This window comes from Eptesicus fuscus, chromosome 10 (assembly GCF_027574615.1).
Source record: "Eptesicus fuscus isolate TK198812 chromosome 10, DD_ASM_mEF_20220401, whole genome shotgun sequence".
Lineage (NCBI taxonomy): Eukaryota > Metazoa > Chordata > Mammalia > Chiroptera > Vespertilionidae > Eptesicus > Eptesicus fuscus.
Genome location: NC_072482.1, coordinates 61466292 through 61490689, shown reverse-complemented (window position 1 = coordinate 61490689; position 24398 = coordinate 61466292). Strand labels below are relative to the sequence as shown.

Genomic DNA, 24398 nt, shown 5'->3' with positions numbered 1-24398 from the left:
GCCCGGCTCTGGGCGAGTTTGGCGCGTCCGGCTCCGGGGCGCGGGGCGCGGCCGCACCATGGGGCACGGCAACTTGGAGCTGATTTTTGACCGCGTGGGGCACTTTGGCAGGTGGGGAGCTGGGGGAGCGGAGGTGGGGTGCGGGGAGGACGGCCCGGGGGAGCGGGCGCCGCGCGAGTGGAGGCGTCGGTGGGGTCTGTTTTTTCGGTTGCCGTGGGGTTCCAGCGCTGCGCTCGCGATCTGGAAACACCTTCACCCCGTGTGTCCCCGGGGAGTCGGGAGACCCCCCCCCCCCGTCCAGACCCCGGGGCCAGACCGACTCTGGCAGCGGGACCGCCCCACAGCGAGGAGAAGGGCCGTGGGGTGCGCTTTAGGAAGGCGGTGGCGGGGCAGGAGGAACTGGGGCGCACGCTCTTGGGGAGCTGAAGCCGGGAGGCCCCGTGGGAGAGGCCGGGTTACAGTTTCCTCTCCCGCGTCCCAGGACGGCTGCTGCCCCGCCCCGCCTCGCCCTCGGGTCTCCTCCGGGGCCTGGCAGGTATCGCCCCGGGGACAACCAGTCGTCAGTTGGTTGCCATTGATAGGAGCCTGGTACGTGCCCGGGACGGTGTGCCAGGCAGTAACACACAGTGTTTCGTTTGATGCTGCTTTCCTGGTCCTCGCCCACATGGTCAAAGGCAGCTCTCGGTGGTGGAAGAAGTGGAGAACAGATTTTGGGAGACAGTTCCTAGCCCGCCGCAGCAATGTATGCAAAACTCTTATTGTTCAGTAAGTTCTCAATATCAGGGCTGTTGTTGTTACCCGAGCCTCCGTCCTGGAAGGGTCGATGGTGAAAGCAGCTTATAAGAAGGAAAAGGGTAACAAGTCCAAGCTTACAGCAAAAGGATTGCAAAAAGTGTGACTGTACTACGGTACCCCATCTTTTCTCTCATATTTTGCTGTAAATGGTCTCTTTATTTATAAATAGGAAGGGAGGGTATTGTGTATTATTAGCCTTCTCTTAAGGAAACCCAGCCCTGGCTGGTTTGGCTCAATGGATAGAGCGTCTGCCTGTGGACTTGAAGGGTCCCAGGCTCGATTCCGGCCAAGGGCACATACATTCCTGGGCTGCGGGCTCGATCCCTAGTAGGGCGTGTGCAGGAGGCAGCCCATCAGTGATTCTCTCATCATTGATGTTTCTATCTCTCTCTCCCTCTCCCTGCCTCTCTAAAATCAATAAAATATTTTTTTAAAAAAGAAAACCTAGTGAAAGTGTTAAGTAGAGATCTGTAATTACCTTTCATTTCTCATTAGTCATTTCTAAGATAAGGAAGCACTTTAAGGGAGGAAAGCAGGACACCTAAGAAGAATTAAAAAGCACTTTTGGGACTTGTTCTAAAATTGTACTGAAGTTCCATAAACTTCATGGCTTAAGTCCCGTGGGAGAGGGAATTGACACTGAGATGCAGGCATCTGTGTTGGGAGAATCTAAGAACCCGGATCCCCGAGTTGTCCTGGGGCGAGGAAAGAGATGGTTTAAAATGTCAGACTTGGCCTGTGGAGCCTGCAGGTGACTTACATCTATGTGAGTGTGTGTGTTTTCAAAGTATGAACCTTTTTTTTTTGGCTCTTCTTTTTTGACTTCCCTCTATGGACATCATAATAGCTAACGCATGCACCCACAATGTGCCATAGTGCTTTACATGTATTAAATCTTTCCATTCCCACAACCCAGATGAGGAAATGGAGGCATAGCAAAGTTAAGGATCTTGTCCAAAGTCCCATATGGTGACAAAGTCAGGATTCAAACCTTCACAGTCTGGCTCTGGAGTCCACCCTTTTAAGCCCAGTGGGGTGCCACCAGTTATGCTTTTTTAAACAGAATGGCATAAACCTAGAACTGGAAGTTTCTTAACCCGTCACCCAGATTGCATGGTCCATTTTCAGGGAGTTCTGGTCATTTTTGCTTTCCCTTGCATCTGGGTGTTCTGCCTTTTGTGTCTGTATGCTTCTTCTTCACACGCGCGTCTCTCCAGCTGTGTGCACTGTATCTATAGGTCTGTTGTCCCGGATGGGTCTTCGTTTGGGCACATGGACGACACCTGATGGATAACAGGCTTTGTAAGGGACAGAGTGATATGTTAGAGTACTAGACACCTAAGGAAGCAGGGTTTTGTTTTTTCAGGAAGTTATCCTTGCAAAAGAGAAAGGAAGGTTTAAATCGAAAGAATGCTCAGGATCTTTTATATTTGGAGCACTTCCTTACTTTCTGATATTACAAGATGCTCCAGGTTTAGTTTGTATTCTCCCGCTCCTGGTCTCTTTTTCCTGGTTTCTTTTATTGGAGAATGGTATTTAGAAATCAAGATGGGGCCGTGGGTGTGCTTGTTGCTACTGGGACTTCATTGCTTCTAGGCCCTCTCAACAGAACTATACATATATGCACATGTACTAACCTGTGTGTACGGACATCTATACTTACTCTGTATTTATCCATCTGTACATATGTTAAGGTAAACATGATAAAGACCATTCATATTTGCTTGTGTTCTTTTTTAAAAAATCCATACATAATAACTTGCTCTTCTTCTCTTTTCAGGTACCAGATATTTCTCTATTTCACATGTGCCTTCCAGAACATCTCTTGTGGCATCCACTACTTGGCGTCTGTGTTTATGACAGTGATCCCCAGGTATGCCTGCAGGCCCCCAGGCAATGTGAGTCGCGTTCTTTTCCACAACGTCTCTGATTGGAGGTTGGACAACATCTGGAAGCTGTCTTCCTCGGGCCACGACGACCAAGTTGTAGTGCAGCTACAGGACGGTGAGATCTGGGAGCTCAAAAGGTGTAACAGGTTCCGGAGAGATAACTTGTCGAGTTTGGACTATAATTATAATGGCCATAAAAGTCGCTTTCCTTGTTTGGATGGCTACATCTATGACACGAGCAAATGGGACAGCACCGTGGTGACTCAGTGGGATCTGGTCTGTAACCGGGAATGGTTTGCAAAGGTGATCCAGCCTACGTTCATGGTGGGCGTCCTGCTGGGAGCGCTCATTTTTGGCTACCTTTCTGACAGGTACAATGAAATGGTGAGCATTGCTGCTCGGTGTGGGGCTTATTTCCCTATCTGGTTTTCTAAGGGTGGACAGAGGATTAGGTTAAAAACTTTAGTTATTTTCCTGCTCCCCAAAATAATGTGGTGAGAGGACGTGCTCTCAGGACAGTCTGCCTGCGTTCAAACCCTGGTTCTGCTTATTAGCTGTGGCCTCTGGGAAAATTGCCTAACCCGTGTTTTAGAATTGTGTTTGTAAGCGGGAGATGAAAACGATAGCATTCACCTCAAAGGGTTATTGTAAAATTAATACAGAAAGAAGTACCTTGGGGGAGGGGGTCAATCAGGGGGGAAAAGGAGACATATGTAATACTTTAAACAATAAAAAAGATAAATTTTAAAAAAGTACCTTGGACATTTAACCACTCAACATATACTGGTTATTACTTTGTGTTTTTTTTTGTTTTTGTTTTTGTTAAATAGACTTGTTGTTTAAGAGGTGTACCTGGTTCTGCACAAAGACTTCACATACTGGAATTACCAGGCATAGATAATAAAGTAACTATGTTTATATTCCTTTTTTTTTTTCTTTAATCCTCACCTGAGGATATTTTTTCCATTGATTTTTAGAGATAGTGGAGGTTAGGGGGAGAGAGACAGAGAAACATGGATGTGAGAGAGACATATCAACTGGTTGCCTTCTGCACACGCCCTGACTAGGGCTGGGGATTGAGCCTGCAACTGAGCAAGGTACATGCCCTTGACTGGAATCGAACCTGGGACCCTTAAGTCTGCAGGCCCATGTTCTATCCACTGAGCCAAACCAGCCAGGGCTATGTTTATATTCTTAAAGAAATAGAAGACAAGTTTTAAAACATTGCTAAAAGTCTGGAAATTGTATTTTAAAATGACATAAGATTGAAGAATACCTACCTACAACATCTAGAAATTAAAAAATAAAAAGGGACTAACAAACTTCCTGGGTACTTTTAACAACCTATTATACACAGCTAAAGAAAGAATTAGTAACATGGATGATAGCTGAGAAAAAAAAAAGACAGAATTGGAAAATATGAGAGATTGAAATTTATGGGATAAGGTATGGAGCATACTTAGTATTAGAAATAAACAGTGGAAGAGGGCACAATTCTTATCACCAACTCAGTAAACAAGAAGAGCATTTAATAAATTTCAAAATCCATTCATGATAAAACCTAAAAATAGAAGAATGTGCCCTGCACATCTTAATTGTGAAATGTTAAAAGCTTTTCCTTTGAGATCAGCAGCAGACCAGAATATGTGAAACCCCACTTCCACTTAGTATTGTTCTAGAGATTCTAGCCAGTACTATACAGCAAATAGAGGGAGAAAAAAGAGAGGGAGAAGGAGAGGATGGGAGAAAGACATAAGAGAAGAAAAAAAGGTTTATTATTTGTAGACATTACAATCCTTCCTATCCCTCTGCAGGAATACACTGCAATACATGTGTCTGTGATGTGGTTGAAGGCTGTTTGGCTTGTTTGCAGTGCCGGCTGTTAGGAACAATACTGTAGGAACATTCTTATGTGTGTACCCATGTGGACATGTGCAAGAACATCTCCAGGGTACATCCCTTATAACCTGGGGGCAGTCCACATTACTGGCTTCTCTATAGAATGCTAAAGTATTCTTTGGTTTTCCTGATTTGCATTCCCAATTTGCTTTCATACCAGCAGGGTGAGAGACCCTATTACTCCATATGCTTGCCAACATTTGGTATTACAAGATTTTTTACTTTTGACAACTGGTCAGAAATAAACAGTATGATTATATGTCATTGACACCTTTTTCATCCTTTTATTAACCACTTATATTTCTCTTTTAGGAAGTGACTTTAAATCTTTTCCCCATTTATCTGTTTCCTGTCTATATATATAAAAGCCTAAGCGACTGTCTAACCATTCGACCGTCCGACCAGTAGCTATTTGGCGCAATGACCACCAGGGGGCAGATGCTCAATGCAGGAGCTGCCAAGCTGCTGTGACTTGGCAGCTGCAGTTCTCAGGTGACGTACCCCGGAACCAGAGAGGAGGGAGCCTGATTCCTGGGTTTGTCACCTGAGAACTGCCCTCTCACAATCCAAGACCCTTCAGGGGACGTCAGAGAGCCGGTTTTGGCCCAATCCCCACAGGCCAGGCCAAGGGACCCCACATTTGTGCACCAGGCCTCTAGTTGATTTAGAAGTCCTTCGACTATTCTGGATCCTTATCCTTTAGTTATATGTAAAACAAATAAATATTTCATCTCCCTCCCTCCTTGTGTCTTCTTCTTTTCTCTCTCTTTTTAATACTAGTATATTTTTATTGATTTCAGAGATGAAGGGAGAGAGAGAGGGAAACATCAATGAAGGGAGAGAATCATTGATTGGCTGCCTTCTGCACACCCCACACTGGGGATTGAGCCTGCAACCCGAGCATGTGCCCTGATGGGAATCGAACCATGACCTCCTGGTTCACAGGTCAACACTCAATCACTGAGCCATGCCAGGCAGGTGTGTCTTTCAGATGGATGTGAAATCACATGTATCTATCCTTTCCTTCATGGTTAGTGCTTTCTGTATCTTAAAAAAAATGTCTTCCCTCTCTGCATTGGGTTCTCAAGATATTCTCCAAGTTATATAGTTTTGCATTTCACATATGTGCCTTTAATCCTTCTGGGACTGATTTTTATAACGTAAGTTATGAGAAAGGGACTCCAGTGTATTTTCTTCTATATGGCTAGACAGTTGTCCCAGCACCACTTACTGATTCTTTTTCTGCTGATGTGCAGTGCCTTATTTGTCCCATACTTATGTCTATGAACGCACTAGTCTGTTTCAGGGTCCCTTAAGGGACCATCAATCTCTATGTCTAACGATATATCTATTTCCCTTAATGATTTGATTCTTGAAGTTTGTCCTTTTCTCTATAGAGCATTTACAAGCTTTTTGTTAGATTTATTCATATACAGTTCACAGCTTTAAGGTATTGCAACGGCATTTAAAAAATTTTATATTTGTTACTGGTATACAGAAATAGAATTAATTCATATATATTGATAATATATCCAGCCACCTCATTAAATGCTCATTAATTCTAATAATTTACCTACTGATGGAAATCTTGGGACTATATATTTTTTTGCCTTAAAACTATCTGTTAGAGACAACTCACAGGGAGAAAATATTTGCAAGTAGTATATCTAATAAGAGTCAGTATCAGAATATATAAATAACTCCTACAACTCAACAATAAAAAGAAAATCCAATTTAAAAGTGGATAAAGGACTTGGATAGATATTTCCCTAAAGAGTATATACAAAATGCTCACCATTATTTTTTTAAATATCTTTATTGATTTTAGAGAGGAAGGGAGAGGGAAAGAGAGATAGAAACATCAATGATGAGATAGAATCATTGATTGGCTGCCTCCTGCATGCCCACTACTTGGGATCAAGCCCGCAACCTAGGCATGTGCCCTTGACCGGAATCAAACCTGGGACCCTTCAGTCTGCAGGCTGATGCTCTATCCATTGAGCCAAACCAGGTAGGGCGCTCATCATTATTAATCACTGGAGAAATGAAAATCAAAATCACTATGAGATACCCCTGCACACTCACTAGGATGGCAGTAATAAAAAAGAACAGTGATAACAAGTGTTGTGGAGCATGTGGAGAAATTGGCACCCTCACATGTTGCTGGTAGGAGTGTAAAAAACAGGGCAGCCACTTTGGAAAAACACTTTGGCAGTTCTTCAAAAAGTTACAACATAAAACAAAAGTTAAAACATAGAGCTATTATATAATCCAGCAATTGCACTCATCAGAGTATATCCAAGAGAATTAAAAACATAAGTTCACACAAAATCTTGTTCCAGAATGTTCATGGCAGCATTATTTATAATAATCAAAAAGTGAAACAACCCAACTGTCCATCAACTGATGAATAGATAAACATAATGTGGTATATCCATACAATGGAGTGTTAGCTACTCATAAAGAAGACTGAAGTATTGCTACATGCTACAACATGGGTGAATGTTGAAAACATAATGCCAAGCAAATGAAGCCAGACACGAAAGGTAGTATATTGTGTGGCTGCATTTACATAAAATGTCCAGAAGAGGCAGCTCTACAGAGACAGGAAGTAGATGAGTGGTTGTCCAGGGCTGGAGGGAGCAGGGAATGAGGAACAGCGTTTCTGTTTGCAGTGATGGACATGTCCTGGAATTCGATAGCGATGACAGTCACCCAGCTCTGTGAACACACTGAAAGCCACTGAATTGTAACCTTTAAAAAGTTTATTTTTGTGGCATGTAAATTATATCTCAATTAAAATAAAATCTGTCAGGAATAGAATTTGTTTTTATTTATATTTATGTATTTCTGTATATATTTTTATTGATTTCAGAGAGGAAGGGAGAGAGAAAGAGAAATTGAAACATCAATGATGAGAGAGAATCATTGATTGGCTGTCTCCTGTACAGCCCCCTACTGGGGGTGTCAAGCCCACAACCCAGGCACGTGCCCTGACCGGGAATGGAACTGTGGCCTCCTGGTTCATAGGTCGACACTTAACCACTGAACTACATGGTCGGGCTGTTCTTTGCTTTTAGACAAAGAAATACCCTGCCCCAACTATAAAAATATAGGGCAAGTAAGCACCTTACTTTATGAGCAGAATGTAGCAAGATCTCTGTCTATAAGGGGGCTTAGCAAGAGCTGCCTCAGTCTTGGTGGGCAGCACCAGCTCGGCTGGGAAGGTGACCCAACAGATCAGAGAGTGGGAGTCCTGGGAGAGAAAGGACACATCCTCCTCTTCCCCCAAATCCCAGAGTAGTGGGTCTCCTGGGGATCACCCGGAGTGATCATGTATGTATATTAGCTGCTGAGGGAGAGACCTCGCCACTGAAAGACTGGCCTCTTGAAGAAATAAGTCTTTACTCATGGTTTGCCCAAAATGAATGAATAACAATAACCAGAAACATGAGCTATTAAAAACCATGGGAAACACATCTTTCATGAATTGGGGTGGATGTTTGCACTGTGACAGCTCTTATCTTGCTTCCTCCGCTGTTGACTCTTCTCTTTCAGGGTAGGAAGGCGACTTGTCTTGTGGTCCACAAGCATTGGCATGTACTTCTTCGGCATAGCAGCGGCGTTCAGCTTGGACTATTACAGCTTCATGCTTGCACGCTTTCTTCTTGCTATTGTGAGTTGTGTTTTTTTACCCTTTTAATTGGACACGGTGTTTCACATCGAAGATTAACTCTCTCAGATGTGCCAATTTAGAATCTAGGGCAAGAGATCAAGGTTTAACCTTGGTTCACTCCCTTGCAGAAGTTCTTTCTGTGGAATATTAATGCCCTTTGTTTAGAATGGGACTCATTAAAATGAGTAATGGTTGCCTACTAGGCAGAAACTTTTCTGTTTGACTCTATGCCTGGCACAGGGTCCACATTCCACAATTGCTAAGGCATTATTTTATTTCTGAGCAATTAATTATATTGGTCTCATCAGGCCCTGCTTGTCTGAGCCAAACGGATGGGTAAGGTGTTAAGAAAGTCATTCGAGTATTGTGCAGTAAGAATGAAAACAGGAAGGCATTAGGCCTTTATGTTATGGGGAACCAGGGGAGCCTTGTGAGAAAGGCATGAGTTTTAAGTACAGCTTTGTCATAGGTTGGCTTCTTAGCTGTGTGACCGTGGGAAAACATGTTATCCTCGTGGAGGCTTAGTTTCTAAACTCTAAGCGGTGGAGAGTAATACCTGCTTCACAGGGCTGTTATCAGCATTCGGTGGGATTAAAGTAAACATCTGTGGCACAGCACCCGGCAGGGAGGAGGCGCTCTGTGCAATAGGGACTCTCCCTGGAGGTGGGCCAGCGAGTGAGGATGTTGTTTCCACACTTGGTGGGGCTTTAAGACAGCTTCCAAACGACCAAACAGCAGCAGGGATTCTGTTTGAAGGTCAATGGTCAGGGATAATGGAGTGATGTTTTTATCTGCAGGAAGAGCTTGTAATCTTGCTGAGCACAGAGAAGGGAACGTACCCCCTCTCACCAAGGGGTCCAGAAATTAACATCCGCAAGGGTTTCAAAAGAGTATAATTCGAATATTAAAGGATTAAGAGAGGCCTTTGGGGAAATTGGTGGTGCTCTGGAATAATTTTGCAAAAATTAACTTTATGATTGTGCTATAAAAGTCAAATGTGTAATAATTTTCCAGGAAAAATTCTAATCCTTTCTCCACTCCCCTAAAAAAAAATCCATCATTTGATTCATTCTTTTTGTATTCCAAGAATGATCACAGACTTCTATTATAATCTAAATATTGTTAAAAATGGACCTATTTTATTTTTTTATTTAAAAAAATCTTTATTGTTGAAAGTATTATATATGTCCCCTTTTTCCCCTCTTTTGATCCCCTCCAGCTCACTGGGACTATTTTCAAAATAAATGTTTTTCCCCATTTTTTTTTTTATTGTGGTAAGATACACATAACATAAAATTTACCATCTGAACTGAAGTGTATCGTTCAGTGATGTTAGGTTCCTTCATATTGTGCAACCATCACCCTCATTCATTTCCAGAATATTTTTCATCTTGCAAAACTGAAACTTCTGTACTCATTAAATAATAATTCCCCTTTCTCTCTACCCATCCCTTTAGCCCTTAGCAACCGTCATTCTACGTTCTCTCTCTAGGCACTCCATATAAATTCAATCATAGAGTATTTGTCTTTTTGTGATTGTCTTATTTCATTTAGCATAATGTCCTCAAAGTTTACTCATGTTGTAGCTTATGTCAGAATATTCTTCCTCCTTCCTTTTCAAGGGTAAATAATATTCCACTGTATGCATACACCACATTTTGCTTATCTGTTCATCTGTTTATGGATACTTGTGTTGTTTCAACATTTTAGCTACTGTGAAAAAGGCTGTTATGAACATGGATGTACAGATGTCTCTTTGAGACCTTGCTTTAATTTTTTTGTGGCTATATAACCAAAGAGGGATTGCTGGGTCATATAGTAGTTCTATTTTTTAATTTTTGAGGAATTCCCATAGAGCTTTCTTTAGTGGTTGCATCACTTTACATTCCCACTAGCAGTACACAGGGTTCCAATTTCTCTCCATCCTTGCCAACACTTGTTATTTTCTGTTTTTATTTTTGTATACTAGCCATCTTAATGGCTATGAGATGGTATCACATTGTGATTTTGATTTGCATTTCCCTAATGATTAGTGATGCTGATTGGCCATTCACATCTCTTCCTTTGGAGAAATCCCAGTTTTTTGTTTGCTCATTTTTGAATTAGATTGTTTAATTGTTTGTTGAGTTTTTAGAAGTTCTCTATATGTTCTGGATATTTTTTTCTTACCATATATGATTTTGCAAATGTCTTAATCCTTAGGTTGCCTTTTCACTCCGGTGATAGTGTCCTCTGATGCACAGAAGTTTTAAATTTTCATGATGTCCAACTTATCTGTTTGTTTTTTCTTTGTTGCCCCTCAAAATAAAGTTTTTAGTTAAATCTTTTTTCTTCCCACTACTTACCACAACTTTTTGTCCCTGTTTAAAGTTTAGGATTTAATAATAAGGACCTCATGCATATAGATAAATTGATATGTACAGTTATAAGGAACTGAGAAATAAATTCACAGTGTAAAGGAACATTTAAATGAAGCAGAAAGCCATGTCTAACCTTTATTCATACATAACCTCTTATGTTTTGCCATGGAGTGTGGAGAAGGTGGAGGAAGATGAAAGGACCCCTTTTCAAATGGAAGGATGGATCGGATTAGGTGCCCTTTTACAAATGTGATATGGGTTCCAGAAAACGATTCTTTGGCATTTTCTTTCTTGCCTACATGTCACTTGCGGAGAGACGTCAGACCACTTAGGAGTTGTAAATGTGACCTTAAATCTGGACCCCCTACCCCCTTTTGTTTTTCAGGTTGCAAGTGGCTACCTGGTGGTGGTGTTTGTCTATGTGACAGAATTTATCGGCAAGAAGGCTCGGACGTGGGCATGCATCCACGTGCATTCCTTTTTTGCCATTGGAACCATGGTGGTGGCTTTGACGGGCTACTTGGTCAGGACCTGGTGGATCTACCAGATAATCCTCTCAACAGTGACTGCCCCCTTCGTCTTGTTCTGCTGGATGCTCCCAGAGACTCCTTTTTGGCTTCTTTCAGAGGGAAAATATGAAGAAGCACAAATGGTGGTTGATCAGATGGCCAAGTGGAATAGGGCAGGCACCGTTAAACTGTCAGAAATTTTATCCCCGGATCTATACAGTCCTGTGGATAGAATGTCTCCTTACATTAATAAGCACAGGCTCTTAGATCTGTTTCGTGACTGTAATATTGGAAAAAGGACACTTATTGTTTGGCTGATTTGGTTCACGGGGTGTTTGGGATTCTATTCCTTCTCCTTGAATTCTGTTAATCTAGGAGGCAATGTATATTTAAACCTCTTTCTCATGGGTAAGTAGTTAAATTATATTTACGTGTAACAGTGAAATGCAATTTCTGCTGTGTTTTTATTGTCTTTTTTTTCTACTAGGAACAGTACTGCCAACTACATGATTATTGTCTCATATAGTGTTATTATACTGTAACACATGTATATACAGGGTGGGCAAAAGTAGGCTTACAGTTGTTCATGTGGAAAATAATACAATAAATAATAATACAAGAATAAACTGTGTTTTGTGTACTCACAACTGTAAACACACTTTGGCCCCACCCTGTATTTTCTTTTTTAAAAAGGCAAATAGAAGAATTTAGTCCTTTTCTTTTCTGCCTCTTCTCCTTGCTTGCTTCCTTCTTTTACGCCCCTCCCATCTCAGATCTCTCTCCCACGGGTAATTGCTGTAACATTTGGCTTTTGCCCTTTCAGACCTCTTTCCATGCATATCCATATATTTGTGCAGATAAACATTTCCTATTTTAACATAAGTGAGATTACTCACTGCATATTGTTCTTTGTACGTTGTTTTCCTTTTAAAATGTAATATGTCTTGGAAATCTTCCGGTTTCTTTCCTCCTCTTAATGTCCTTACTTTAGAAATTTTAGTCAGCAAAAGCACTTAAATGCATTCGGCTAAAATTGATGTTCTGGTTCTTCCTTTTTAGCAGCAGGTTAAAAGTGGCTTCAGATGTTGCTGTGACCATTTGAGGGGTGACTCTCAGGGTAAACCAAATTCACTCCAAACATGAGAGAGATCATAGACATCTATCTGCACTTGCTCATCTAGTCGTAACTTCTGGTCCTGCAGGCTGCCTGAGCTTGATATTGTCCTCAGAAAAACCTTGCTTTCACCTTTTTATACACAGGAATCATCCCTTCTCATTAAAGTGCTCTGATGACAACTATTTTTGTTTTTTACAACTCAGTAGGAATTGTGAGGGAAGTCATTTTAAGGAAAAAAACTCCACACAAAAACCTTTGTTCTCTTTTTGGGCAAACCATCAAGCTTGTAGAAAGAGCCCATCTTGACTTCATCCCCATTCTATACATCAGTTTGAGAAATGAAGCAGTATTCCTAGGACAGAGCCGCAAATGGTAGGAAAATGAGGCGGGGACTGGGGAAAGCTGAAGTTTTAGATCTTTATGATATGGTTTCTTTAAAAAAGTCTATCTATCTATCTATCTATCTATCTATCTATCTATCTATCTATCATCTATCTATCTTTGATTTCAGAGAGGAAGGGAGAGGGAGAGAGAGATAGAAACATCAATGATGAGAGAGAATCATTGATTGGCTGCCTCCTGCATGCCCCACACCGGGGATCGAGCCCAAAACCCGGGCATGTGCTGGGAATCGAACTGTGACCTCCTGGTTCATAGGTCCACGCTCCTTCACTGAGCCACGCTGGCTGGGCTGATATGTTTTCTTAATTTTGATGGAGATACACATCCTCAAGAAACTGGGTAATTGCATAACTGTAAAAACGTTTCCAAGACAAATCTGCATGGTTTTATAGTCTCTTCTGTCTTGGATTTCTCATATCCTTACCCTTTCCAGTGGTCCTCTTGCTGACAGGCACTTCCATGCTGTGACATTTTTGAACAAGCTTTCATTCCCTGAGGTGGTTTGGGGCTGGTGGGAACTTCAGCTCTGATTTTCTGCCACTTGCAGATGATAACCGTTGGGATTAGTGCAGCGAGGAGTGGAATGGGGCCCGAGTGATGAGAGAGATATATTATAAGGTGAAGAAAGTAATGACCCATTGTCCTAATCCCAGAAGACGTGGGCCTCATTGCTTGCCCCATTTCTTTCCCAGACACAGCCAAGCCAAAAATCAGATGGAGTATCAGCATCCTGAAGCAACACCTCAAGGGAAGCCAGAGTAGTCAGCTTTCTCTGTCCCTTCACGCTTTCACAGCTGCTGCCCCGCTGTGCTAGGCTCCAGGAGGTCGTCTGCTGTCTTTGCACACAGTGCCGTGCGGGGACAGCTCCGCGCCCACCTGCAGGACGGTAGTGGGGAAGGAAGGCTGCAGCACAGGGCCCTTGGCTCACCAAGACCCCCCTTCCAGTTCCCGAGCTGCCATTTACTCTTTGGGCTCAAATAACTTAACTTTTAGTTGTCAAGTAGGGATAACAATCCTGGCTTACTCTCAGGAAGCTCTTTAGAAGATCACTGTCTTATTTGATCTTGAAAAGGTGCTTGATAAACTCTTTAGAAAAAAAGAAAAAGAGCAGAGTAATACTAGTAGGTGTGTCTACTGTCCTGGCCCGGAAACATGGAACTGACAGCAGCATCTGTGAGAGGAAGGCGCTCCTCTGGAACTGGTTATTTTTCACGTTAACAAGAGAGAGGGGGTGGGGGGGGGGTGGGCGGAGGGGGGACTGTCTCTCATATGGGGCTCAGAATGTTGTTGTTATTATTTTTTGCTTTTGTCTGAGTCAGGTTTTTTTCCTGAGCAGCTGCAACTGCCTGTGGGAGACATCTAGGCCCAGACCTGCCTCTCCAGGTGCTTGCGAGCTTCTGTAGATGAACGGACAAATGCTCTTCACTCCTAAAAGGAGGTGGCGGGTAGTGTCCTGCGATTAGACTGCTGCAAAGGGAGGACAGAACAGAACTCTGAATTACAAGGAAGATCTGGGCTGGCTCCTTCCCCAAAGGAGATTGTTGGCTTGACTCAGTTTTGCTGCGAGATCTTTCTTGCTCCCTGTTTGGTTCTGGCTGATGAATAAAAAAAGCTTTTTTTGTTTTTTGTTTTTTTGTTTTGTTTTGTTCTGGTGCTAGGATTTGAACTTTGGTTCTTCAAGGGAAGGGCTTTTATGTCAATTATGGATTCAGCTCTTTAATTTTCGTTGTGGGGGAGTGAAAAGAGGTCCCAAACCAGCCCCTGTTCTGTAGGTGATTCATATTAGATTAAAAATGTTTATTGTTAGGTTTAAAATCCACCAAGCAGTTACATTAGTTTATGTACTTAGCTGACACTGGATTTTCTACTTTAGTTTCTAAGTTTGATGTTACTGATACACCCTCCTCCCCAGTTTTGTCAAGCATAAGAAACCAAAGATCAGAAATTATCTATGTTGTCTATTAATTTTACTTATTTATTCATTCAACAGGCCTGCCCTCCAGGCACCTTGCTGTGTCCTGGGGGAGCTTACAGCTTAGTGAATAGGTGAATAGAATAGAATAGGTGAGTAGAATAGAGTAAGTGCTGGACTGATTACATTAGCATTAGTGCATTTCCCAGGAAACATCCTCCAGGGAGTGTTAAGGGGTGGGGCCTGTTGCCTCTCAAGCAGCTGACTGTTCTTAGAGGCCCCTGGAGCAGAAATCCTGCTGATCACGCCTTTTGGGGCCTGGGTTACAAGGTGAGGTCCCCTTGTACAGTGGGACACCATGGCTTACAGAGGGCCCTTTTGCTCAATGACAGGTGCAGTGGATATTCCTGCCTACGTTTTGGTGTGCTTCGGGATGGACATTCTGGGGAGAAGGAAGGTTCTGGTCATCTCCCTTATTGCAAGCGCAGTTTTCTGTGGTGTGATTATGATGATTCCCCTGGTGAGTTTATTTTATGTTTTATTTAAGGAATGGTTAGTTATATACTATGAAAGTTTGATGAGAGAATTTTTAGCTTATTACAGTAAATACGAAGATCAATTTAGATATATGGACAGGATACATACATAACATTTAACAATATGTTTTCTTTCAAAAAATTCTCTGTTATATAAGTAGTACATGCTCATTGTTGAAAATTTAAGGAAAAAAATAAATATATATTTTAAAATGCCCATCATCCCATTTCCAAAGATGGCCAGTGTTGTATTTGGTAAACACGGCAATTTTGAGTGAGGAAAGTAGGTACCGGTACCTCTCAGCGATTATAATCCTAAACATTTATTCACTGATCCAGCATCTGTTGTGTACCAGGTGCTGTTCTAGGTGCTGAAGACACAGAGTGAATCAGGTTTCTGTACGTATAACAAAGAAAAAACAGGAAGAGGAATAGAGGATGACTGTGGATGGTGCGGAGCACACCTGCATACTATTTTATTTTATCTAGGCTGATCAAGGATGGCGTGCCTCTCAGAGAAGGTGGCATTTGATCAGAAACCTGAAGGAGGGGGGGCCTAAGCCGCAGTCTGGCCTCCCTCTGCGGGAGGCAAGTGGCTGATGGGGGGGCGGGGGGAGGGAAGGCGACACCCCATCACGCCTCTGCTGCTGCCACTGACGGCCGATGCTGCTGCCTGAGCCTCGAGCCTTGGGCAAGCCGCTGCTGCTTTGTCCGGATGGATATCCGGAAGGACGTCAGGAAGACATCGGCCCTAATTAGCATATTACCCTTTTATTAATATAGATAGTATCTCAACATGTAGCACAAGGCATTTTAGGTTTTGTATATTGTTTGACATTACATTCAAGCTAACCAGTGACTTCCCTTTATGGTGATACTTTACTGAATTATCAGGGTGGGTGACTCGAATGTTTTATGTAACTGAAATTTCCAGATGGTGATTAATATGCAACAGATATGAATACAATAAAACTACTCCGGATGAGGAGGTTTCCGCCAAGTTGAGGGAGCTTCATCCATACTTGTTTTTGTTTGTGTTTTTAAATACTTTGCATTGATATTAGTTGAATTGATGGCAGCTGCCTTTGAACTGGTGAAATTTCTCCCCAAATGGCAGGGATAACACAATACACATTTTTTAAGTCACAGTAACTTATTCAACAAATATTGTCTACAATACTGATTAATATGACAAGGTGACACTAGCTGCTTTAATAGAGACGTCCCCAAATCTCAGTGACTTCGCATAATAGATGCTGATTTCTTGCTCATGGAAAGTCTGATGTGTGTGTACCTGGTTGGTGGCAGTGGGAGTGGTGAGGAGAACAGGTCTGGCTCCATGGAGCCATTCAGGCACTCAGGCTGACAGAGGCACTGCCATCCTCAACACATGAACTCCAGGACATCCAGGTGCCAACATCCAGCTGGCATATAGGGGGAAAGAGAAGGTGTGGGCTATGGGAGGTCCTTGTGAGCCACTGCTGGGAGTGAGACGCAGTTGGAGGCAAAGCGAGAGGTTTTGCTGACGAATGCATCAGCCAAAGGGCGAGGGGCGGGGTGGAGAGTCTGTACTAACAGTTCAGTTACCACTTTCAAATTATTTTCTGAAGGTAATTTATACACCGTGGGATTACTGCTGCAAAGGGCACAATTTGTTTTTGTGGCTCTTTGATTTATTCTGCTGCCTCAGTTCCAGGAGCCGGTCAGTTATTGGTGGAACCGGCATGTCTGGATGTCTGGATGTTTCTTGTTCCACAGCAATCTCCCCAAGAGATATTCTTTCCTTATTTGGTCATTTGAAATCTCCTAGGCTGAGGAGGAGGCACAATCAAACTTTCCTCTAAATTTCATAAAGATGGAAAGCTTTTGCAGGCCACGAGCAGAGTTTACAAAATAAATTCAAACAGAAAAATAAAACTCCTCACTGTTCTGAAAAATACTGGAGGATTAAAAAGTTTTAAATAATAATTTTCAAGTTTTTATATTTTTCTTTAAAAATATTACTTATGACGGTCTTTCTGCTAACGTATTTTTTCAGAGGAACTATTTTTGGATTATGGTGACAACTATGGCTGGAAAATTTGCCGTAGGAGGCGCGTTTGGCCTCATTTACCTTTACACAGCAGAACTGTATCCAACCGTGATAAGGTAGGAGTTACTTATTTTTCTGTTGTTTTCCCATTATCTTTCACTTACATATCATTTCCTTGTATTTGGCCTTTGGGTATAAATGCTTTACTTTCAAAGCCATTACCTGAGCTCTAAGATATGGGGAAATTACATGATGCTCATTCCGAATCTGAAACTTTGTCTGTACTTCCATTAGCAAGGGTAGTAAAGAAATTGTTTTGAAATAACACTCTGTTATCCTAAAACCATTTTAAATCTCAAATATAATTGACTTACGCTGACTGCCCATATGACGCAGGCTAATTTTCTCAGGAGGTGTCTCTTGGTGTTCTGATTCAGTTGTATTAGTTTGCTAGGGCTGCCATAACAAAACCCCAAAGTTGGGAGGTTCAAACAACAGAAATTTATTTTCTCACAGTTCTGGGAGCTAGAAGTCCAAGATCAACGTGTTTGCAGGTTTGGTTTCTCCTGGGGTCTCTCTCTTTGGTGTAAGAAAAGACACTCACTTGAAAAGCACATTGTTTCTTATAAGATATTTTATAAGGTTATTTAAATACCTTTTAAAAATTCTTTTTTTAATCAGAGAGAGAGAGAGAGAAAGAGAGAGATCAATTGGTTGCTTCCTGTATGAGAGCTGACTGGGGATCAATCCCACAACCTAAATATATGCCTGACTGGGGGTTGAACCTGCAACCTATGGGTGATGCTCCAACCAACTGAGCCACCTGGCCTGGGCTAAATATCTGGCAAAGAAAAGCACATTAAGATATCACTTGACTTTTTAAAAATAAAGAAAATGTTCCATAGAGATAAGTCTCCCAAATTCCCACTTCCTACCCCAAACAACTTCTAGCTCAAGAAATTGAATTTGTCTTCAATAATAGACTGACTGAATATATATGAGGGCCTCATCTGCATATCACATGAAGAATAGTTTTTTGGGTCTTGAATTATCTGCACGCTTGTACATACCACTGCAGAATGTGTATTTAAATCACAAGTGATTCTTGAAAAATTAAAGTAAAATTATTTCCAAGTATAGTAAGCCAAGCTTAAGTTTTATTATTTACTAGAGGCCCAGTGCATGAAATTCATACACTTTGGGGGGGCGGGTCCCTCAGTCTGGATTGCGAGAGGGCACAGGCCAGGCCAAGGGACTCCACCAGTGCACAAATGGGGCTGGGGAGGGATGCGGGAGGTTGACCAGCTGGGGAGGGACTGCAGGAGGGCTCCAGGGCATGTCTGGCCCTCTTGCCCAGTCCCAATTGGCCAGACCCTAGCAGCAAGCTAACCTACTGGTGGGAATGTCTGCCCCCTGGTGGTCAGTGTACGTCATAGCGAGTAGTTGAGTGGCCTTAGCATATCATTAGCATATTATGCTTTGATTGGTTGAATGGCCGACTGGATGATTGGACACTTAGCATATTAGGCTTTTATTATATAGGACTAGAGGCCCAGTGCACGAAATTCGTGCACGGGGGTGTGTGTCCCTCAGCCAGCCTTTACCCTCTCCAACCTTGGACATCCCTCACAATCCAGGACTGCTGGCTCCCAACTGCTCGCTTGCCTGCCTGCCTGATTTCCCCTAACCGCTTCTGCCTGCCAACCTGATCACCCCCTAACCACTCCCCTGCCAGCCTGATCAACGCCTAACTGCTCCCCTGCTGGCCCGTAGCCCCTAACTTCATTCCACTGTCGGCCTGGTCACCCATAACTGTCCTCCCCTACAGACCTGGTCACCCCCAACTGCCCTCCCCTGCTGGCCAGATTGCCCCTAACTGCCCTCCCCTGCCAGCCTGGTCACCCCTAACTGTCCTCCCCTGCTGGCCTGGTCCCCCCAACTGGCCTCCCCTGCAGGCCTGGTCCCCCCAACTGCCCTCCCTGCAGGCCTGCTCCTCCCCAACTGCCCTCACCTACAGGCCTGGTCCTCCCCACCCCAAACTGCCCTCCCCTGCAGGCCTGGGTCCCCTCCATCTGTCCTCCTCTGCAGGCCTGGTTGCCCCTAACTGCCCTCCCCTGCTGGCCTGATCGCCCCCAACTGTCCTCCACAACAGGCCTGATTGCCCCTAACTGCCCTCCCTGCAGGCTTGATCACCCCCAATTGCCCTCCCCTGCAGGCCTGATCACCCCCAACTGTCCTCCCCTGCAGCCTGGTCCCCCAACTGCCATCCCCTGCTGTTCTGGGTCCCCCCCAACTGCCCTCCCTTGCAGGCCTGGTCCCTCCCAACTGCCCTCCCCTGCTGGCCTGATCGCCCACAACTGCCCTTCCCTGCTGGCCATCTTGTGTCCACATGGGGGCAGCCATCTTGTGTGTTGGAGTGACAGTCAATTTGCATATTACCTCTTTATTATATAGGATTATTTGCTGGAGGGTGGACAGGGGCTACAGGAAGTTGTCCATCACTCTCTGTGTCATCTGTGTTCCACTTGTCTTCCATTCTTGCTATCTGTCTTAATTCTCCTCTTCTTTTTAGGACACAGGCCGTGGGAAGTGGCAGCATGGTGTCCCGTGCGGGAAGCATCATAGCCCCGTTCTCCGTTAACCTCTCCAACATTTGGATCTTTATGCCTCAGGTGTTTAATCACTTTATAGAAACTTGCTGAGATGGCAGAGCAGCTTCTATGGGTGGTGGGAGCGGGCCAGGCTGCTGAGGGCCAGGCGGAAGGAGAGCTGAGAGAGGAGGCAGTGACCACTCTGGAGAGGATGGGCCTCTGTTGCTTGTTTTAAAAGATACCATTTAGTCACTGCTTACCATGGGCCAGGCACTGTTTTAAGTGTCTTGTAGGTGTTAAATTTAATCTTTTCAACAGTCTTTTGGGACAGGCACTGTTAGTATTTCCATTTTACAGATAAGGAAACCGAGGAGCAGAAAAATCAGGTAACTTGCCCAAAGCCACACTGGTAGCAAGTTACTGGGCAGAGTGGGTTTGGAGATTATAAGAGGCCTGGGGACTTTTATTTTTACTAGCCAGTGGCAAGGAAAAGGTCAGAAGTCCGTGAGAGGGAGGGAGTCACAGGTGGAGGAAGACCCGGAGAAGGAGGTGAGAGGCAGTGGGATCTGGAGAGGATGGAAGGCTCCTCCTGGTCCAGGGAGGAAGGGGTGGGGAGGGGCGTTGTTGGGGTGTTTGTGGGAGGGAGGGAGCTGGCCAGGGGGGCAGGAGACCAAGTCTCCTGCTTAGAATGAGAGGGGAGAATGGAGGGTTATGGATTTTTTTTGTAATTGCCTATTGTTGTTACTACCAAGCTAAGAAGAACAATCCAATTCTGTCTTGGATCTTCCGTTTGATTCCATTTCTTGTTTAGACGTATTCAGTGTTTTTCAGGGCTCGTCTGGGCTTCAACCATTAGCGACGGTATCAGCTATGTCTTGAGGCATCAGAAAATGCCTTTAAACATCCTTTGGAATGTCGCTTTAAATCCCCCTACTGCTTCTAGGCTTGCTCATGTGTTTCTAAGAACTAGAATTCAGGGGTCCTCAAACTTTTTAAACAGGGGGCCAGTTCACTGTCCCTCAGACCATTGGAGGGCCGGACTATAGTTTAAAAAAAACTATGAACAAATTCCTATGCACACTGCACATATCTTATTTTGAAGTAAAAAAACAAAACAGCAAAAACACCCGCATGTGGCCCGCGGGCCGTAGTTTGAGGACGCCTGAACTAGATTATCAGCATTCTGTAAAACCAAATAAACAGCTGACCTCCCAGGGCATGTCTGCTATTGATGTGGCCTCACATCATGTCACAGTCGCTCCGTGTTTCATCTTTCTCATTCTCCGAGGCAGTGGAAGCTGCCAGCATGCGGATTTATCGGAAAAACCATGCCTTCAGTTATTTTTATGGGCTCTTCCCAGGCAGTATCTTTTGCTACAGGAACTAAAATTATGTACTAAGGGCGGAACACATTTGTACAGACTGTATAAAGATTTAGTTCTGAAATCCACCCAACGTCTTCATAATGATCAATAGAGAATAGACATGTTAGACTTTAATTTCTTTGTGTGATTTGCATGTTTAAAGACAAACACCTGGTGCTAGTGTAAGAGGTTGCCTTTTATGTGTCAAAATCTGGAAAGAAAGAGTGAATTTTTCTAGGAAGTCAGGTGGACCGCCCCCCGCCCCCCTCTAAAGCAGCAATTCATTTCCCTTGCCCTTGTTTGTTTCCCCCTTAAACTCTGCAGATTTTGGTTCGTTGAAATATTCATTCTTGCGTGCATGACTTCATTCCCCATCATTTATTGAATGCCGACAGAGTACTGATCACTGGGGCAGGGGCAGGGTTGATTAAGACCGTCCCTGGCCGTGAAGTCCCAGCCCACGGCTGTCGCCGGGTTTCTCCACAAGACTCTGGAGTCTGGGAGAATGGGGCAGACTCTGTGTAGCAGTTCCTAGGACAGTGCCTGCAGGAGTGATAATGCAGGCAGCAACTGGGATTTATTGAGTAGGTGCGCCACCGTGGTTAAGGAATGAACTCCTGAGTGATGAGATGAAGCCTAGACGATGAGTTCAAGAACACCCAGTCCAGCCTTCGGTAACCAAAGGTATCCCTTTGGAATAAAAATGTCAACTGGCATGTCAAGTTCAACTCTGTTTCCCTCTGAAAAAGGTTTAGAGTTATTATTCGCTGAAAGTCACATTTATTTCTTGATGTGTCACTTATTTCTTGTGTCTTTTTTTTTTTTTTTTTTTTAATGCCTTCTAGTTGCTTGTTGGGAGTTTGGCCTTTGTGAGTGGAATACTAACACTCAAACTTCCAGAAACCCTCCGGAAGCCTCTGACAACTACTTGGGAGGAGACGACCATACTGGATGCAGAAAAAGAGAGCAGTTCAGGCAAACTGTTTCCCACAACCAGTGACACGGATACTGGACAAACCATAAGTGATTAATTCAGGGGATTCTGGTTTGGTGAATGACTGTGCTATGCGTGCCGTCTAGCTCCTGAAAAATTGTTTACTGCCTTTGTATTAGAGAAATATTATTCTCATTTCCTGCAAAAATTTTTGTAAGAAAGTTTTAAAACAGTGATTTTGTAAAAGAAATAAAAACTAAGATGAGGATGCTCATGTTTTAGACTGCTTTCTTGTTGCTGCAAAATATTTTCCCATGTTTGTTCTTCTGTGTCGTTGTTTCTCAGCCTGTTCCACTCACCACCGGAGGGAATACCACATCCTCCAGTCCCATCAGGGTCCCCTCCTTCCCCCAGGCACTGTCAACTGTGAGTGTGTTTCTTTCTTTTTTCTTTTCCATATTATTTTGATTTATTTATTTATTTTTCAATTGCAGTTGACTTTTAACATTATTTTATATTAGTTTCAGGTGTATAGCATAGTGGTTAAACATATAATGTATGAAGTATTCCCCCCGATTTTTCTAATATCCACCTGACACCATGTATAGCTATTACAATATTATTGACTATATTCCCTATGCTGTACTTTACATCCCCATGACTGTCTTGTAACTATCGATTTGTACATCTTAATCCCTTCTCCTTTTTCATCCAGCCCCCCAACCCTCCTCCAATCTGGCAACCCTGTTTGTCCTCTATACCTGTGAGTCTTTTTTTTTTTTTAAATCTTCACCCGAGGATATTTTCCCATTGGTTTTTATTTTTTTTTTATTTTTAATTTTTTAAAATATATTTTATTGATTTTTTACAGAGAGGAAGGGAGAGGGATAGAGAGCCAGAAACATCGATGAGAGAGAAACATCGACCAGCCGCCTCCTGCACACCCCCCACTGGGGATGTGCCCGCAACCAAGGTACATGCCCTTGACCGGAATCGAACCTGGGACCTTTCAGTCCGCAGGCCGACGCTCTATCCACTGAGCCAAACCGGCTTCGGCTTCCCATTGGTTTTTAGAGAGAGTGGAAGAGACAGGGATAGACAGAAATATCGATGTGAGAGAACTACATCGATTGGTTGCCTCCTGCACTCGTCCCAACCAGGGCCTGGGCCAGGGAGGAGCCTGCAACCGAGGTACGTGCCCTTGACCTGAATCGAACACGGGCCCTTTGGTCCACAGTCTGACACTCTACCCACTGAGCCAAACCGGCTAGGACTGTGAGTCTTTTCTGTTTTGTTTGTTTATTTTGTTCTTTAAATTCCATTAAAACGATAGCTATAAAAGAAAAGATAACTTGCTTTCCAGCACTCTGAGCAGAGAGGGCGTCAATGTGTAGTCAAATGTTTTTGTGTTTGGTCCAGTGAAGGCACACACATCTGCTAGGAGCCAGGAGTGAGTATTGTAGCCGGACATTTTACTTTCCCAAATTTGAAAACTTCTCTCCATAAGTCTCAGAGATGTGAGTGCCCTCCTCCCCTCCTTCCCTGTACCATCCTAGAGCCATCCACAGCGGAATCCCTGGCCCTGCGAGACTTGGCTTCCTCACCAGCCTTCTGAAGAGTTCAAGTCCCATTGGCTTGCGGCCCTTTGTTTACTGTCAGACTAACACACCAGCAGGGCCGACGCCTCCCAAACCACTGACAGCCCTGCAGAACAGCAGGAGGGGCTGGGTGTGCAGAGAGCTCCCTGTCCACTGCACAGGGGAGGTCCTGGGCACCTCCAGAGCTCAAGGTAAACTGTCTGAAAGGTGGCTGGGGAGGAGTGTGACGCTGTGCTCGCCTGCCGTCTCCCGGAGATCCCTCAACTCTTCGGACCTCAGCCACTCAACTGTAACGTGATAATGTAAGGTCCCACTGGGTGGCCCTTGAGTCCCCTTTTAACTCTCGCCTTCAGTGCCCCCGAATCTGCTGTTGGTTTTCTGAATGACCCCTCATTTACGTCACATTTCTGTGCAGCAGAAAAGGAACGACCAATTAGCTGTATGTGTACACAGCTTGCTTTCTTGGTTTCATTACAAATGTTTTCTTCTTGTCTTCCTTTCAGAGGCAAGTAGAGTCCAGACCGGGGCCGGGAGAAGAAGGAGAGCTCTCAGATATTTCCCATGGTTCCCATTACCTTTTGGAGACAGCCTCCATCCTAGCCCCACTTAGGGCACTTTCTCACTCCACTCACACAGACCTCCCCATGGAGCCACCCACCGTTTCCTCAGCTCTCTCTGAACTTCCTGCCTCTGACTTTGCTCATACCATCCTCCCTCCCAACATTTCCTACCCTCCTCTTCTTTGTCCCTCCTGGACTGGCCACTTGGGTCCACCAGGCTGCCT

The 24398-nt window shown here is 43.9% G+C and overlaps 1 protein-coding gene across 2 annotated transcripts; it reads left to right on the top strand.

Moving 5' to 3' along the window:
* Window positions 1–22281, top strand: SLC22A16 (solute carrier family 22 member 16). 2 transcript variants are annotated; one of them, XM_054722561.1, is made up of 8 exons: window positions 1–111; window positions 2576–3055; window positions 8142–8259; window positions 11005–11536; window positions 14952–15079; window positions 17134–17243; window positions 19700–19799; window positions 21928–22281. In XM_054722561.1, exons 1-8 carry the CDS (start codon window positions 59–61, stop codon window positions 22111–22113), a joined length of 1707 nt encoding a protein of 568 aa, XP_054578536.1. In that variant the 5' UTR covers window positions 1–58; the 3' UTR covers window positions 22114–22281. The 2 variants fall into 2 exon arrangements, with proteins under 2 accessions (XP_054578536.1, XP_054578537.1); XM_054722562.1 differs by lacking the exon at window positions 1–111 and adding an exon at window positions 703–742.
* The last annotated feature ends 2117 nt before the right edge of the window (window positions 22282–24398 follow it).

Coding starts and splice junctions, on each gene's coding strand:
- SLC22A16 (XM_054722561.1), top strand. CDS start 59: ATGGGGCACGGCAACTTGGAGCTGATTTTTGACCGCGTGGGGCACTTT. Junction 112..2,575: donor CGCGTGGGGCACTTTGGCAG/GTGGGGAGCTGG, acceptor TTCTCTTTTCAG/GTACCAGATATTTCTCTATT. Junction 11,537..14,951: donor TTTAAACCTCTTTCTCATGG/GTAAGTAGTTAA, acceptor GCTCAATGACAG/GTGCAGTGGATATTCCTGCC.